This window comes from Ranitomeya variabilis, chromosome 6 (assembly GCF_051348905.1).
Source record: "Ranitomeya variabilis isolate aRanVar5 chromosome 6, aRanVar5.hap1, whole genome shotgun sequence".
In the NCBI taxonomy this organism is placed as follows: domain Eukaryota; kingdom Metazoa; phylum Chordata; class Amphibia; order Anura; family Dendrobatidae; genus Ranitomeya; species Ranitomeya variabilis.
The window spans coordinates 24160051-24176183 of NC_135237.1; the positions used below are offsets into that span (position 1 = coordinate 24160051).

The following is a 16133-nucleotide window of genomic DNA, read 5'->3' on the forward strand; positions in this document are numbered from 1 at the left end:
CTAGCTCCATTCATACTCTATGGGGTTGCCAGAAAAAAAGACAAAGCCTAGCTCGATTCTCATGGGGATAAAAGTGCCCCATTCTGATGGGATGTAGAATTTCACTAAGTAGAAAGTTTCTCTTCTGATTAAGTGATTAGTTGTTTTGACCGGACAACCCCTTTAAGTAAGCCACAGTTGGAAATTCCCCTTTAATACCGCATGTCTTCAGTAGAAAGGACCATCATTCTCTAGGAAGCTCCTGGCTGAAAGCTTCGACTGTATCAGACAATAGAGCTTTTTTAATTCTACTAAGAATCATTTCCAAAGAAAGCAGAGCCGATTTCCTTCCACACGTTCGTTCTGCAAATAACTCCACTTTACTTATGCCCCAATTTATTGCCGGAGTATGCACGAATCATTACCTAAATAAACTGGTTTCGCCAGAGCTGCAAAGTGCTCATATTCACCTCATAAGTCGTAGATTTTATGCTCACTCGTTAAATGGTTCCCACTTGGATTTAATTAAACATTTGGCCCCATACATGGGTGTTTCCAAATTGTCAAAAAAGTACAGTTGCATAATTCTTTGCGCCCCATCATAAATACGCCATCATGTAAAGGGTGATCGAGTGTGGAATGTTATGTGTGCACGTCGGCACAGGGGCTGGACTGTGATGTTGGAGGAACCCTCGTGTTTACTAAATTACAAAGAGTCTTTCAGAAACTTCTCACGAGATTGTTGGACAAAGTTTTTTTTTTCTGCGATGGATTCAAAGAAAAACATTTCCCATAAACTTCTCTTAGAACATGGACTGAGATACAGTACGATGGTATCCTATAGTTTAGGCGTCCTTCTTAGGATGATTCCCTAGTCCTTCAGCTGGTCTGAATCAATCAAACCAAATTTCTGAAATTCTTAAAACTTTTTTTTTCAGGACAGATAGAGCCTCAGTGTATAAGGCAGTGGTGGTTGTCAGAGGCTGTATGGAGGCATGCGACTTGTTGGAGTGGAGCCTTGTTTGCTGTGAAGTCGCCTCCATAATGGATGATATTCTCCCTAGAAGCATGTAAGTGGAGAATGACCATGTGCCAGAGAGGCAGAGTCATGGTCCTGATCGCTGGTGGGACTACTCGTCAGTGCAGGGCATTGAGTTTGCCATGTTCTCTTGTTCAGGTGGGCAGAGAGTGAGGAAATGTTGTAAGAGGGAGTGTTTTGGCACACTGGGTCGGTAATAAATCTGAATACTTGATAGCCCTGAGGCGCCCAGTTGAAAACTTGAGGAGCACTGACCAGCGACAGCCAAGTAGGGAGGATTCAACCATGACTACTGAGTGTGTGATGAGCCCAGTGTGAGAACCAACCCCACAGCTGGTCCTCAGATGGCCAGACAGCAATATAGTGAGATAATGTATTGGGCAGAGCCAAGAAGCATCTGTCAGAGCACTGACGAGAATTTGAGGTTGGAGATCTGATATGGTGTTTCTGGGTGGAGCACTTTGCACACCTACACTTGACTGCTCTAAATATTGTGCCTGCTGGAGTTAATGTTCCAGAAACCATTTTCAGCCTACAATCTGTGTTGTGTCCTGAGACTATGACTGAGCCAGACTGAGTCCGCTGGTTGTGCTACATTGTACGTGTTACAAGACTGTGCTATGTCTCTGGAGTCTAGCCGGTAGAGATGAGAACATTGTTTAATTTTGTCATTTTTTCCAAAATATTGATTGGCTATAAATCGATTAGCCGCAAATCAAAAGTATTGCAATGCCTCCAATTGCCCTGAAATGGTGTGTATAATGCTTTGACTGTATTGGACTCCTTTCAAGCTCTTTTTGTAAGCAAGAATTGGTTTAACAACCAACTAACCTCTAAACAATATGTCTATCCACTTACAGAAATGTAACTACAAAATTATGTGCCTCAACTCTGATGTGTAACCACCAAGTTCAGTTCCTCCATTTTGATGTGCTATCACCAAGCTGTGTGCATTAATTCTAAGGTGTAACCACAAAGTAGGGTGCCTGAACTCTGTTATATGTTACCGCCAAGTTATCTGCTTCAATTCTGATGTTGTAACCATCACGTTCTGTACCTCAGTTCCAATGTGAAACCACCAAGCTGTGTGCCTAAACCTTCATGTGTAACTGCCAAGCTCTGTGCCTCAACTCTGATGTGTAACCAAGTTCTGTGTCTCGGTTGTGATGTGTTACCATCAAGCTCTGTGCCTCAACTCTATTGTGCAACTGCCAAGCTGTGTGTCTCAATTTCAACATGTTACCACCAAGCTGTGTGCCTCAGTTCTGTAACGGCCAAGCTCTGTGCCTGAACTCTGTATTTTAACCACCAAGTTGTTTGCCTCAACTATGATGTGCAATCACCAAGTTCAATACCACATGCTGTGTTAAATATTACTGTAATTGAGAAACGGAAACCACAACACTAGCTGCCTTCCTCTGATTTGATGTATGTTCCAGGTAAATTGTATTGTGTCCATCTAAGTTATCGTTGAGTGAGGAAGCAAGTTAGGACCATAGCCCAAACATTTTAAAGCTGACCTTCTTATTTATAAACATTATTTTATAGGTGAAAATTGCTTCATAATACGGTGCCCGATGGAACAATTTCGACAACAGTCATGTATTTTTGCATTGATTTTTATGGTGACCTCGTAATTCAAACCTCCTTAGACTTTGCTCTAGATCTCAGTTTAACCGGCACTAGACCAAATGAGGTGAATTGAGGATCCATGTTTCTGGTAAAAACTTAAAATAAAAACAAATAATTCACTCTTTAGGGGAAAGTCCTTCACAGGCCACATCCAGTACAGTACCTTTCTCCTACTGTGTAATTTCTCATTTACCCTGGAGGACAAAATAATTACAATTTTTGTGAGGTTCTTCTAGTTACAGGTAATCATTTGGGGCCTGATTCATCAAATCTTTCACTCCAGAATTCTGGTATAAAAAGCTTTGAAAAATTGCAAAATTTGAGGGCAATTGTGCAACTTTTGACGTTTTCACGCCGGGTTGAGTTGAGGTCGGACATGGGGCGTGGCATCCACCTCAAATTTTTATCAGGTTCTCCTAGTTACAGGTAATCATTTGGGGCCCAAATCGTCAAAGCTTTCACTTCACAATTCTGGTATAAAAAGGTTTGAAAAATTGCAAAATTTGAGGGCAATTTTGCAACTTTTTACGTTTTCACGCCGGGTTGAGTTGAGGTCGGACATGGGCGTGGCTTCCATCTCAAATTTTTATCAGGTTCTCCTAGTTACAAGTAATCATTTGGGGCTCGATTCATCAAAGCTTTCACTCCAGAATTCTGGTATAAAAAGGTTTGAAAAATTGCAAAATTTGAGGGCAATTTTGCAACTTTTGACATTTTCACTCTGGGTTGCGTTGAGGTCGGACATGGGGCGTGGCATCCACCTGAAATTTTTATGACTTTCTTCTAGTTACAGGTAATCATTTGGGGCCTGATTCATCAAAACATTTACTACAGAATTCTGGTGTAAAAAGCTTTGAAAAAGTGCAAAATTTGGACACAATTTTGCAACTTTTGACATTTTAACACTGGGCTGAGCAGAGATGGGACTTGTGGTATGGTGTCCGTGGCTCATCAAAATCGTGACACGCGGAGGCATTCACTTTGCCACAAATCTTACTCCAGCCCTCAGTAGCTCCCAATTCCCTAGGAGGTGTGCAGACCCTAATAAATCAGGAGCCTCGCACTCCACCTCGCACTCACTATCTTCACACTGGTCTTGATGAATCGGAGCTTTGGTGTCCAAGCAGTAGAATATGTTGTGATCTGCGCTTAGAAGACGCCTTTCTACCAAAAAGGGATTGTTCAAAGGGAAGAACCCCATAAACTTTTAATATGTTTGGATTTTTTATTTCCTTTTTCAAAATTTTAACTGTTGCAATAATCATATAAATATATACAAAAAACTAAAACAAATGATATAATGGGAGGACTATGGACTCTGCCAGTGGCCAGCCGTGGGGTCAATCATCACTTTTGATTCTTGCACTGTTGCTTTAGCTGTAACTCTAGTAATATTTCTACGCTGCGAGCTTCCAGAGCGCGGTCGTCGACGAAGGATGTATTTCAATATTGGCGATGTAAGATGATCTTGTGTTAGCAAGGTCTGCAAAAAAAAGTCGCTCTAGGAGAAGAGGTGCCAGGAAGCCTCTGCGGGATATCTTCTAAATAAAACAAATTCTGTGTTGCAAAAAAACGTGGCTGGTTCTGAATCTGAAGCATCACAGGGCGGCCGGGCAGCTGGCACCTAACGTTATTAAATGTTTCTTATAGGAATGTGTTGACCCTGAAGATGCTGTTTTATTTTTATATTGACCACCTGCTCCGGGCCACTTCTCTTACTATAAACTTTAATTGAAATGCTCAGCCTCTGCTTTTATTTGACAGCTGCTCGGTACCACAGATGACATCTGTTCTTCAGACGTAGTAGAGCTGGGTTTGTAGTTTGGCACAACTCATTATTATTCTATCATAGATTATCTGGTGAATTTATGGCAATAAAGCCTAACGAACACCCCCTTTTCCACGGGGCAGGAGGCCAAATAACTTTTTAGACTAGTGACACAATGCAAATTTTGGGTCAAATTATGGTCATGGTAAAAAAGCGACCACTGTGAACGTCAAGCTCCTAAAAATGGGGTTGTCAGATGGTCTCCAGTTAATGCTCATAGCCAAATATTTTTATAAATCAATGGCCCAATGTGATTGTACATTCTGCTTTCTACCTGATCCTATCTCTATGTCTCTATTACTCATCTATTTACCGTATATTATTGGGGTAATATGTACTAATATTCTATTTGTAATCATGTAATAAATTTATACTTTTTATGCATTAAATGGACGTATTGCTCCATTTTTCTCTGTATTGCTGTAACTGGGAGCGTCCTTTTTTCCTGCACTGTGCCTTCCCATGGTGGCATAGGCATCTTGTGCAGCCATTTTTTATTATGGTATCTGTTTTGGTCTTTATTCTTTATTCAGATGTTGCTCATCTGCCTGACTTCCCCCCGTGACAACAAGTGTGGTGCCTTTATCTTCTACCTTTAGAGCCTTTCCACTTTGGACTCTTTACAGGAGAAAGACTCCCTCTTCTCCTGTCGGCTTACCCCTCTGCCGGCCATTTATTTGCAGGAGGGTGGTTTACTCTGAACCCTCTGGCAGTGCTTCACCTCCACTGCTGCTGATCATTGTCTTTAACAAGGGACTCACACTTACTCACCTGTCCCTGTTTTGGTGCAACTGTCCCTGTTTTGGTGCAACTGTCCCTGTGTTGGGGCACCTGTCCCTGTGTTGGGGCACCTGTCCCTACGTCGGGGCATAGTTGGCAACAGTCTCACATTTTCAAATACTATTCAAGTTCTGTCCATCTAGGAATGGAAAAGGTTGGGGTTTATGTAAACTTTGCCGAAAAGTTGATGTTTCCCACAAAGTCAAAGGCGATAACAGACTGGACTCTGGGCAGAATTTTTCCCTCATCCCATTTCTTAAAATACTAAAGTTACATCCAGGGACATCTGGGTCCATATGGGGTGAGGTTTCCATAAACCCCACCTGAAAGTAGGTGTTCAAGGACAGATGTTACCGGAGAGGGAGGGGTTAAAGATTCCCAGAACTGTTGACAACTGCCTGTATGATGTTGGAACAGTCAGGCATATTCTTTGCTTGTCTGTTATCTTCCAGATTAAACTCAGGAATAACTGAAAAGTAAATGCAAACTGGCATTCTCCTGTGTGGAAATGGTTACTAGCAGTAATGTAACAGAGAAATAAATGCAATCTGGGATCTACCAGCAAGACAATGGTTAATAGCAGGAAAAAAACAGAGCTGTAAATGCAGTCTGGGATCTACCAGCGGAGCAATAGTTAATAGCAGAGATGTAACAGGGCAGGTTATGCAATCTGGTATATTCCAGCAGGGCAATGGTTAATCACAGGAATGCAATGAAGTATAGGTAAATTGTAAATACACTTGAAATGATATGTTACTTTGAGTGCAGATGCTAGGTGTGAATAGCTGCAAGAAGTTGATAATTTTCTGAAAAGATTGTTTGGACAACACCGCACCTCTAATCTCCACCTCTGCTGCGAGCCTCTTAGATAGGCAGCAGCTGCTTTTCTAGTTCTTGGCTACTTGCTGAAGAGTCAGTACTACTCAGCTATGTCCTGGGAAGTTCTTCCAACCCTTATATTTGAGGACTAAGATAAATGCAAACACTGAATATTCCAGTTCTTTGCAATTGTACTGTACATTATAGAATATCATACAATATCAAACATTGTACTAGTGCAGGATACTCGGGACCCTGTGAGCCTCCATCAATGGAATGAAGGAGTATCATTGCTTTTTTTTTTACACTTTCTACTAGATCTTTAGTAGACGTAGCTAGTACCTTTACTAAATGACAATAGGATTGAGCAGAGACACAATAAAAAGTTTTTAAAAAAAGTTGTCCTTTCTAATCTGCCAGGATATTACACGGCGCGGCTGGAGAGTGAACAATACTAAACAATCAGTCCCGTTATATAAACAGCACATCGGGGGTGGTCTTCTCTATTGTACTTTTTGATGCTGCCAAAATATTTTGTTAAGCCATGCATTTCATCTTTTCTACTGAGAAGTCTTTCACACATGCTAAAAATACTATGGGAGAGTTCCTCGTGCCAGAACCAGCGGGGGACACCACGAGAACTTCACTTAACAGGAGATTATCAGCAAACCTTCAGGATGGATGGAGAAAATCTATATAGAAATGAAGCATATTTTGTATTACACCAAGTAAGTGCACTGTAAGCTTCTAGGCCCTTTAAAACTTTTTTTTTCCCAACTTTGTTCATTTTCAGTTGTAACTTGCAAACCTTAACAATAATCATCCGGAGAGATGACATGAGATTTCATCAGTTTGGGGTTGGGCTGGACAACCAGGGAGCCAGGAGTTTCTTTGATGGGTCCCGGCCTGAGGCGTAGCTATAACTTACTTGCCAATTGTTAGGTGGCATTCTACAGTTAATCATTATGTGGAGCACAAAGGACACCACTGGAAATTTTGGGATGTGGCCATGTAAGAGAATGAGAGAGTTCGTGTCACTCACAAGTTTGGGGAAATTATTGATATTTTCTATGTTCAGGGCTGAACCAATTTCTCCTTGTAACATGACATGTAGATATGTCTGATTTGAAATAAAAGTGCTGGACACTCATCCAGGGCGTCTTGTATCACTGTGTTGACAGGTGTGTCCGTGGGGCAAGTTGCTCAGTGATTTTTATGCCTTTATAATAAAATGTTCTGTATCTGAGCTGTTATAGGCTTACCTGGTGACTGTGACGTGGATTCTTTAAGAAGTAGATCTGGGTGAGCAGCACGGACCGTGGATGACAGTGCAACGTGTCTTTAAGGAAGACACGTGTTTTATATGAGGAAAATAAGATATGCGGGATGGAAGACAAACAAGAAAAGTAGGTAGCACTAAAGAAGCAGAGCCAGGTGTGTGAAAAGACACAGGATCAATAGCAGTACAAGAAAATGGCATCTTCCAGCAGGAAAGTAGTTAATCACAGGAATACAGTTTAATATTTTCAGGTAGTGCAGTGGTTAAATCCAGGAGTAACAGGAAAGTAAACACAGTCTGATCTCTTCCAGCAGGATAATGCTTAATAGCAGCTATTTAACAAAGAAGTAAATACAGTCAGGTATCTTCCATCAAGGCAATGGTAAATAGCAGGAATACAATGCAGTATAGATAAACTGGAGACTTGCTAGAAGTTGGTAACTTGCTGAAAGTTTGTGGATTGAGGTTGGAAATATCTCTGGTTGTAGGATTGAAATCAGTAGAAGTTGAAGAGTTGATAGATACTAGGCTGAAGCTTAGACAAGAGAATTAGCAGCAGATCTTGCAAAACTTAAAGCAATTGTGGACAAAACTTAATACCCAATCACCTGGTCTCTTCAGGTTACCTGAAAAACTTGGCATAAACTATCGCTAAATGATTTTTTGTGTTTGCCTTCGGACACACACTGAATAATAATAATTTGGTTTCTTTATTTGTTTATTGATTTTAATTAGGTATAGTTCCTTTTTATCTTGATTCTAATTAAAGTATGGTTTTAATATATATGTTCTATTTTTTGGATGCAAGAGCAAAACGTAAGCATGCATCATTGCTTCACCTGTGTTTTCAGCATCTTTATTCAATTATTTGTTTTTCGTAATTTTTTTTATTTGCATTTATCTTTGTATTTTTTTGGCAGTTTATCTTTGTTTTGTTTTTTTTTGTTTTTTCAGTTACCATAAGTTTTGTCATTTTTTTTGTCATCCCTTAATTGGATCCTGAAATAAAGATGCAATTTGTAACTGAGATGACACGTAGGAGTATTCTATATACCGTCCTTGGCTGCTGTCCCATTTACAAAGTGGCTTTTAATCTGACACTGTGCACACTCTGCAGAATGAGGCTCCTTAGCCATCACCTCCGTCCCAGATTCCATCCTCTCCGCATGGCGTAGTTATGGTTGTGTTGTTGGCTATGATAGAAATTGCATCTTTGCTTCTGGGCAGCGCGGGCTATTGGATTGCAGCAGGTTCTATTTTTGAGATTCTCGCGGAGCGCGGCCTCAGCTGGAGGCTGAATTTCTAGTAGAAAGCCAGGGAGTGACCGCTAGTGAGCGTTAGTCAGCACTGGTTTCCAATCAATGTGACGGCTCCGTTCGCTGATGAAATAGATGATTAATTGTAGATCTTACAACAAGCTTTGCTTCCAAAGTAACAATATATAATAACTGGTAATAAAACACAATAGGACACTCGGTTCCTCAGTATTGTGTCCCTTGTCTGAAAAAAGGCTTCCTGGCAACTACATGATGTCGGGGTCAGCTGCACATCGATCAAATCAATGGGTGCCTGCAGTGGAGCAGCAGGAGCCGTGCCCTTTCCATTCTGCACCCCCTAACTCATGGGAGACCATTGGCTCCCACTGTCCCTCCACCAGTCCAGTATTACGTGCCTTTATTCCTCAAGCACATGTGAAAATTACTGATGTAAATATAGTCTGGCTTTTCATCCTCTTTTTTTTTTTGCACAATTTTAAAACTTTAATTTATAATTTTGTTTTAATGTATTTTTTTTTATTTTTTAAATATTGATTATGTGGCTATTCTGTTTCTCTAGTCCTAACCCTAGTTAGCCCTAACCCTAACCTTTTTCCTAGCCTTAACTCTATTCCTAGCACCAATCATAATCCTAGCCCTAACCATAGTCCCAAACCTTAGACCTAGCCCAAACCTTAGTCCCAGCCCTAACCTTAGTTACAGTCGTAACCTTAGTCTTATCCTTAACCTTAAGTTCTAGTCCTAAATCTAGCTGTAACTTTAGTCCTAGCCCTAACCTTAGCCCTAGCCTTAACCCTTTTCCTAGCACAAATCATAGTCCTAGCCCTAACCATAGACCAAACCTTCGTCTTAGCCTTAACCTTAATCCTAGCCATAACTTTAGTCCTAGCCTTATCTCCAGTCCTAGCCCAAACCTTAGTCCTAGACCTAACCATAGTCCTAGCCCTAACCTTAGTCCAAGTCCTAACCTTAGTCCTAGCCCTAACCTTAGTCCAGCCTTAAACTTAGTCCAAGCCCTAACCTTAGTCCTAGCCCTAACTTTAGTCCTAGCCTTATCTCTAGCCCTAGCCCAAACCTTAGTCCTAGACCTAACCATAGTCCTAGCCCTAACCTTAGTCCAAGTCCTAACCTTAGTCCTAGCCCTAACCTTAGTCCAGCCCTAAACTTAGTCCAAGCCCTAACCTTAGTCCTAGCCCTAACTTTAGTCCTAGCCTTATCTCTAGCCCTAGCCCAAACCTTTGTCCTAGACCTAATCCTAGTCTTAGCCCTAACCTTAGTCCTAGCCCAAATCTTAGTCCAATCAATACCTTAGTTCTACCCCTCTCATAGTAGCTTTAATTGTATTGTGTTTTTTTGTTGTTTTTTTCTACAGGGGGCACTTTTATACATTTTGGACAGCTCTCCCTGCAAGGTCCTTTCTCTCCCCTCACAAAATTACCAGTGAGGGGAGGGCGGGGAGCTTGGCTAGAAAACAGTGCAGTGCCTATGCAGAGCACCATAGTCCAGATGAGTTTGTCACCAACTGCTGCACTCTGCATAGGCAGTGACAAAGATAACAAATCTCACTTCATCATACTGAGAACCTTGTAGTCTCACAGGCTGCCGGGCGGACACTCACTGCCCCCGGAAGAAGCGGATTAGCACAGCCGAGTTCCCGATTATTTGAAAGTGAATTTTGCACCTCCATCTAATGTATAGCCCCTGTGATCCCCAGCATATTACACCACTGGTTTATTGTAAGATAAACGCACATCAGACCTAGATATCTGGGTTATTTTCTTTGCTTTTCATTTATTTTCTAAAAACGTATCCCCGATTCTCCTATCGCCGTGCGTGTACCTGTGCAGCGGTGACTTTCCCCAGACAGTGCACTGATGTCTGATGAGTTAGTATGAATATCACTATTTTCTGGCCGTTCCATACGTTCTGGTGTCCTATACAATGTATACGGGCCCTACGGAAGCTGCAGGCTGGGACAGTGTCGCACAACATTGCATCCAAGACGCGATCGGCCATATTGGAGGTAAATTATTTATCTGCACGTTTTAACTTTTTTTCTACAGAAGTCAACATCATTTGGGCCGGACATCAAACGCACCACAGCTCGGAGGATTACAACCTCACCACAGCCCTACGCCAGTCCTTCCTGCAAAAATATTTTTCTTGGGTAAGTTGCTATGGTGTCCATAAACCTCCATGTTTTTTCATTTTACTAATACATATAGAAATAAATGTCTTCTGAGCTTCCGTAACTTATGATTCCCGAATTATGGAAAAGCACCATGATTCCGTGAAACATGACGAGACGCGAGAAGTTTAAAGGGATTTTCCACTACTTTTGAAAAGTTTTCAGAGGGTAGAGATCCTTATAGGAGGTAGCATCAAGCCATACTAAAGATGACCTGAAACTTGTCATATGTTTGGTTTTTTACCCACCGTGAACACCACTGTTCTCCTGAATCTGAATCTGTTTTTCTTTTCTTCCTGCTCCTCTCTGTTCCTGAGATATAGCCCTTTTTCAGAATATGTAAATCTAGACTTGTTAACCAAAGGGGCGTGGCCCTCAAGAAGACTCCCACGAATATTTGAGGACCATGCCCACTTGGATAAAATACTAAAGGAAAAGAGGTGGCCATATCTTAGGAATGGAGAGGAGCACGAACAATAAGAAACACATCGCCGGATTCAGCAGAACAGCAGCATTAACATCTGTATACAAAAATAAATGAAAATAAATATATATATTTATGGGAAGTGGCAGGTCCTTTTTAACACTGGAGTCTGCAGCGAGACCAGAGTAATGCCGTCCCAACCATCAGATGACTGGTGGTCGGAAAATCAACACATCCAGTCCCAGTAGAGACCATTAGAGAAGCAAGTGATTCATGTGTGAAGTGTCAATTCTTTCCTCTTTTAAACTTTTCAAAATTAGTGGGAAACTCCTTTAACAATCTATCACCAAAAAAACAAAACTCTACTCAGGATATCTGAAGTCAAAAGGAAAAAATAAGTGAAGACTGGACTATAGTCATGTAGCCCCCCTCCCCCCCCCACCTTAGGCTAAATATTTTTTTTTCCTCAAATACAAGTTTCCAAAGTGCTTTTTATAGGATATGTTCTTGACTAAATGACTGCCTGCTAAGCTGTGCTGGAAAAGTTACCTTAATCATCTCCTGTTCTCTGACATAACTTCTTCAAAGCAGGAAGTCTGTGAGGAGCAGCTTCAGCCAATAGCAGCAGAGCAGGGAATCTGTGAGGAGCAACTTCAGCCAATAGAAGCAAGGCAGACTGTCTGTGAGGTTTTGCTTCAAACAATAGATACAGATACAGAGCAGGAAGTTTGTGCGTGGAATCTTTAGCCAATAATAGCATGAGCAGGAAGTATGTGAGGAGCTGCTTCAGCCAATATTTTCAGTGCAGGAAGTGTGTGAGAAGCAGCTTCACCCAATAGCTAAACAACAGGATGTCTGTGAGGAGCAGCTTCAGCCAATAGCGTTAGAGCAGGGAGTCTGTGAGGAGCAGCTTCAGTCAATAGCGTTAGAGCAGGGAGTCTGTGAGGAGCAGCTTCAGCCAATAGCTTTAGAGCAGGGAGTCTGTGAGGAGCAGCTTCAGCCAATAGCTTTAGAGCAGGATATGTGTGAGGAGTAGCTTCAGCCAATAGCGTTAGAGCAGGGAGTCTGTGAGGAGCAGCTTCAGTCAATAGTGTTAGAGCAGGGAGTCTGTGAGGAGCAGCTTCAGCCAATAGCTTTAGAGCAGGGAGTCTGTGAGGAGCAGCTTCAGCCAATAGCTTTAGAGCAGGATATGTGTGAGGAGTAGCTTCAGCCAATAGCTTTAGAGCAGGGAGTCTGTGAGGAGCAGCTTCAGCCAATAGCTTTAGAGCAGGGAGTCTGTGAGGAGCAACTTCAGCCAATAGAAGCAAGGCAGACTGTCTGTGAGGTTTTGCTTCAAACAATAGATACAGAGCAGGAAGTTTGTGCGTGGAATCTTTAGTCAATAATAGCATGAGCAGGAAGTATGTGAGGAGCTGCTTCAGCAAATATCTTTAGAGCAGGAAGTTTGTAAGGAGCCACTTCAGCCAATAGCTACATAGTAGGAATTCTCTGAGGAGCTGCTTCAGCCAATAATAGCAGAGCAGGAAGTCTACGAAGAGCTGCTTCAGAAAATAGCTAAACAACAAGATGTTTGTGAGGAGCAGCTTTAGCCAATAGTAGCAGAGCAGGAAGTCTACAAAGTCACAAAGAGATGCTTCCGCCAATAGCTAAACAGCAGGAAGTCTGTGAGGAGCTGCTTCAGCCAATATCTTTAGAGCAGGAAGTCTGTGAGGAGCAGCTTCAGCCAATATCTTCAGTGCAGGAAGTGTGTGAGAAGCAGCTTCACCCAATAGCTAAACAACAGGATGTCTGTGAGGAGCAGCTTCAGCCAATAGCGTTAGAGCAGGGAGTCTGTGAGGAGCAGCTTCAGTCAATAGTGTTAGAGCAGGGAGTCTGTGAGGAGCAGCTTTAGCCAATAGCTTTAGAGCAGGGAGTCTGTGAGGAGCAGCTTCAGCCAATAGCTTTAGAGCAGGGAGTCTGTGAGGAGTAGCTTCAGCCAATAGCTTTAGAGCAGGGAGTCTGTGAGGAGCAGCTTCAGCCAATAGCTTTAGAGCAGGGAGTCTGTGAGGAGCAGCTTCAGCCAATAGCTTTAGAGCAGGAAGTCTGTGAGGAGCAGCTTCAGCCAATAGCTTTAGAGCAGGGAGTCTGTGAGGAGCAGCTTCAGCCAATAGCATTAGAGCAGGGAGTCTGTGAGGAGCAGCTTCAGCCAATAGCATTAGAGCAGTGAGTCTGTGAGGAGCAGCTTCAGCCAATAGCATTAGAGCAGTGAGTCTGTGAGGAGCAGCTTCAGCCAATAGCGTTAGAGCAGGGAGTCTGTGAGGAGCAGCTTCAGCCAATAGCATTAGAGCAGGGAGTCTGTGAGGAGCAGCTTCAGCCAATAGCGTTAGAGCAGGGAGTCTGTGAGGAGCAGCTTCAGCCAATAGCTTTAGAGCAGGAAGTCTGTGAGGAGCCTTAGCTTTAGCAAGTAGCTGCAGAGCAGGAAACGATGTCAGAATAAAAGGTCTTTTGGGTGAAATCTACTGTATGATTTCATTGTTTCTCAGGCTCTTCACATTAAATGTACAGGTAACACTATTATTATTATTATGGCTTCCAGATTTCTCTATAATCCCGTCACACATTTTACATAGCCTGTATCTATAATTGTTTATCAGATATTCTATGAATCCTATTTCTAAGCCCTCTCGCTATCACCTTATCTGACTGCAAAATGATTTTCTATTTTTAAAAGTAATTTCCCTCCCCTGGTCGCGGATCGCTGAGCGCAGCATATCTCTTTAAGAAGAGGGTAAACACGCTGAGCTGTTCTCCATTACACCTGTTCAGCGTCCTGTGCCAAGAGAAATATCTGAACCGCGTGGAGAAGAAGGGCCGGAGCGCTCGGCATCTCTTATGACCTGTAACAGTTTGTGTTGCAGCAGGTGCCTGGGAAATGTGTAAGGTCATCTGGCCGGCGTCGCTCTATAAAACAGGAAAAGACATCTTATAGGCTCACCCCTCCGAGTGCAGCCTGCGGGACCTCTGTCTATAGTAACTGATGCCTGGAAACTCAGAGAAAAGCTCTGCAAGGGGAATCCTAATTATCCGCCATCAGGATATATTTGTGGCCGGTATAATATGCTGAGTCATTCCTCAAGATATTGTTTTACAAGGGTCTGAGGTTGGTTTTACTGAAAAAGAGCTTCATAAAATCCACCAAGAATTCTGTTCCTGCAGTCGCCACTAGGGGGAGCTCAGGAGTGTTGGGAATACAGTAACTACAGAGCTCTCAGCACTAGATTTCTTGCAAAATCCTGAAATACTCTGTGCTGTTGGGAATCCTGCTCCTTCCACAGAATATCTGAAATACTCTGTGCTGCTGGGAACGTTGCTCCTTTCACCGCACAAGTTCATGACTTCTTTATTTCTGAAATACTCTGTGCTGCTGCAGATCATGCTCCCCTTCTAATGTTATGTAATGTTCGGACATTATAGAACATCCGCACATTGCCCTCCTGAAATACTCTGTGCTGCTCCGGACCTTGCCCTTTACACTATGTATCTGTCAGTTTATACCTTTTCACAAAGTTAGTTCCTGTCCTGAAATTCTCTGTGCGGTATTAAATAACTCTCACCTTGTGACATTGCGCGAAATCCGTGCTCTCCTCTCCTGAAATACTCTGTGCTGCTGCGCCGGTCAGACTATGACTTACATAAGATGTAGCAGAGCTGCGTGTGCAATTCAGCAATGAAATGTTTCCTAAAGTGCCGCAGTCATAGAACCTGCAGTCCTGTGTAAATCCCCAGGAGCAGAATTTGATACATTGTAACTATTGGTCGGGTGTCACAAACCCAAAACTCATCTCTGCTCCATGTGTTCTTCTGGATGTGAGGATGATGATGGAGAAGGGTGAGAGTTGTGTGCTGGAATGTGTCCTCACATGGACATGTAATACTAATAGCCTTCATGCAACGAGAACAATGTGGGGTTTCGGTCTGGGCTTATTAAGGAGCGCAGCTCCTGCTGTGACCAGCTGCGCCCTCATAGTTAACGCAGCGGCTGTCAGATCTTTTCTGATTTATTTTGACGTTGATGCCGGCAAATCAAGGTCCCGGGCTCAGGAGGAATAGATTTGTGGCTCCTCAGTTCGTAAAATGTAGCGCCCCACCTGTCCGGTGTCTGGTATTACAGCTCCGTTCCATTAAAATGAATGAGGCTGAGCTGCAATACCACATACCACCTGTGCACAAGTGTGGCGCTGATTTCTACATGTACGTGTGACTATAGGTAACTGTGCTGTGACTATTCATACGTGTGCATGGCTATAGGATCTGGGGGTCTGCAGCAGTCCTTCACTGCACCCCATTACTGCACTGCTGTAGACCACCAGGGATAATATCATTGATCCATACAATACCCTAGCCCACAAGGGCTGTTAATATGAACCTGTTTACTACCCTAGCCCACCAGGGATCTTATCACTAACCCCTTTACTAACCAAGCCCATCAGAGATGTTATAATTAACCCCTTAACTACTGTAGCCCACTAGAGATAATTTACTTTATCACTACACTAGCCCACCAGGGATGTTATCAATAACCTCTTACCTACAATGCCCACCAGGGATAATATAATTAACCTATTTAATACTTTAGTCCTCCAGGGATTTTATCATTTACTCTTTAACTACTGTTGCCCAGCGTGGCTGGTATAATTAACCTATCCACTTTCCTAGCCCACCAGGGATGTTATCATAAACACTTTAGCTACTGTGGCCCACCAGGGATGTTATAATTAATCCACTCACTACCCCAGCCTACCAGAAAATATTCATTAACCAATCGCTGCTTTATTTCCCAGGTTCTCACCCTTCCATACATGCTTTGTACAGCACAATTTAAGTTCAGAGCTTTGGGGAACTTCATTTT

General features: G+C 42.6%; 1 protein-coding gene across 2 annotated transcripts in view; it reads left to right on the forward strand.

Annotated features, from left to right (window-relative positions):
* The window catches only part of AGMO (alkylglycerol monooxygenase), a 214256-nt gene that overhangs the window by 58352 nt on the left and 139771 nt on the right, over nucleotides 1–16133 (forward strand). For both annotated transcript variants that reach the window (XM_077268079.1, XM_077268078.1), the window contains exon 5: nucleotides 10697–10800. In XM_077268079.1, the coding sequence (XP_077124194.1) occupies nucleotides 10697–10800 (104 nt within the window). The remainder of the gene's footprint in view (nucleotides 1–10696; nucleotides 10801–16133) is intronic.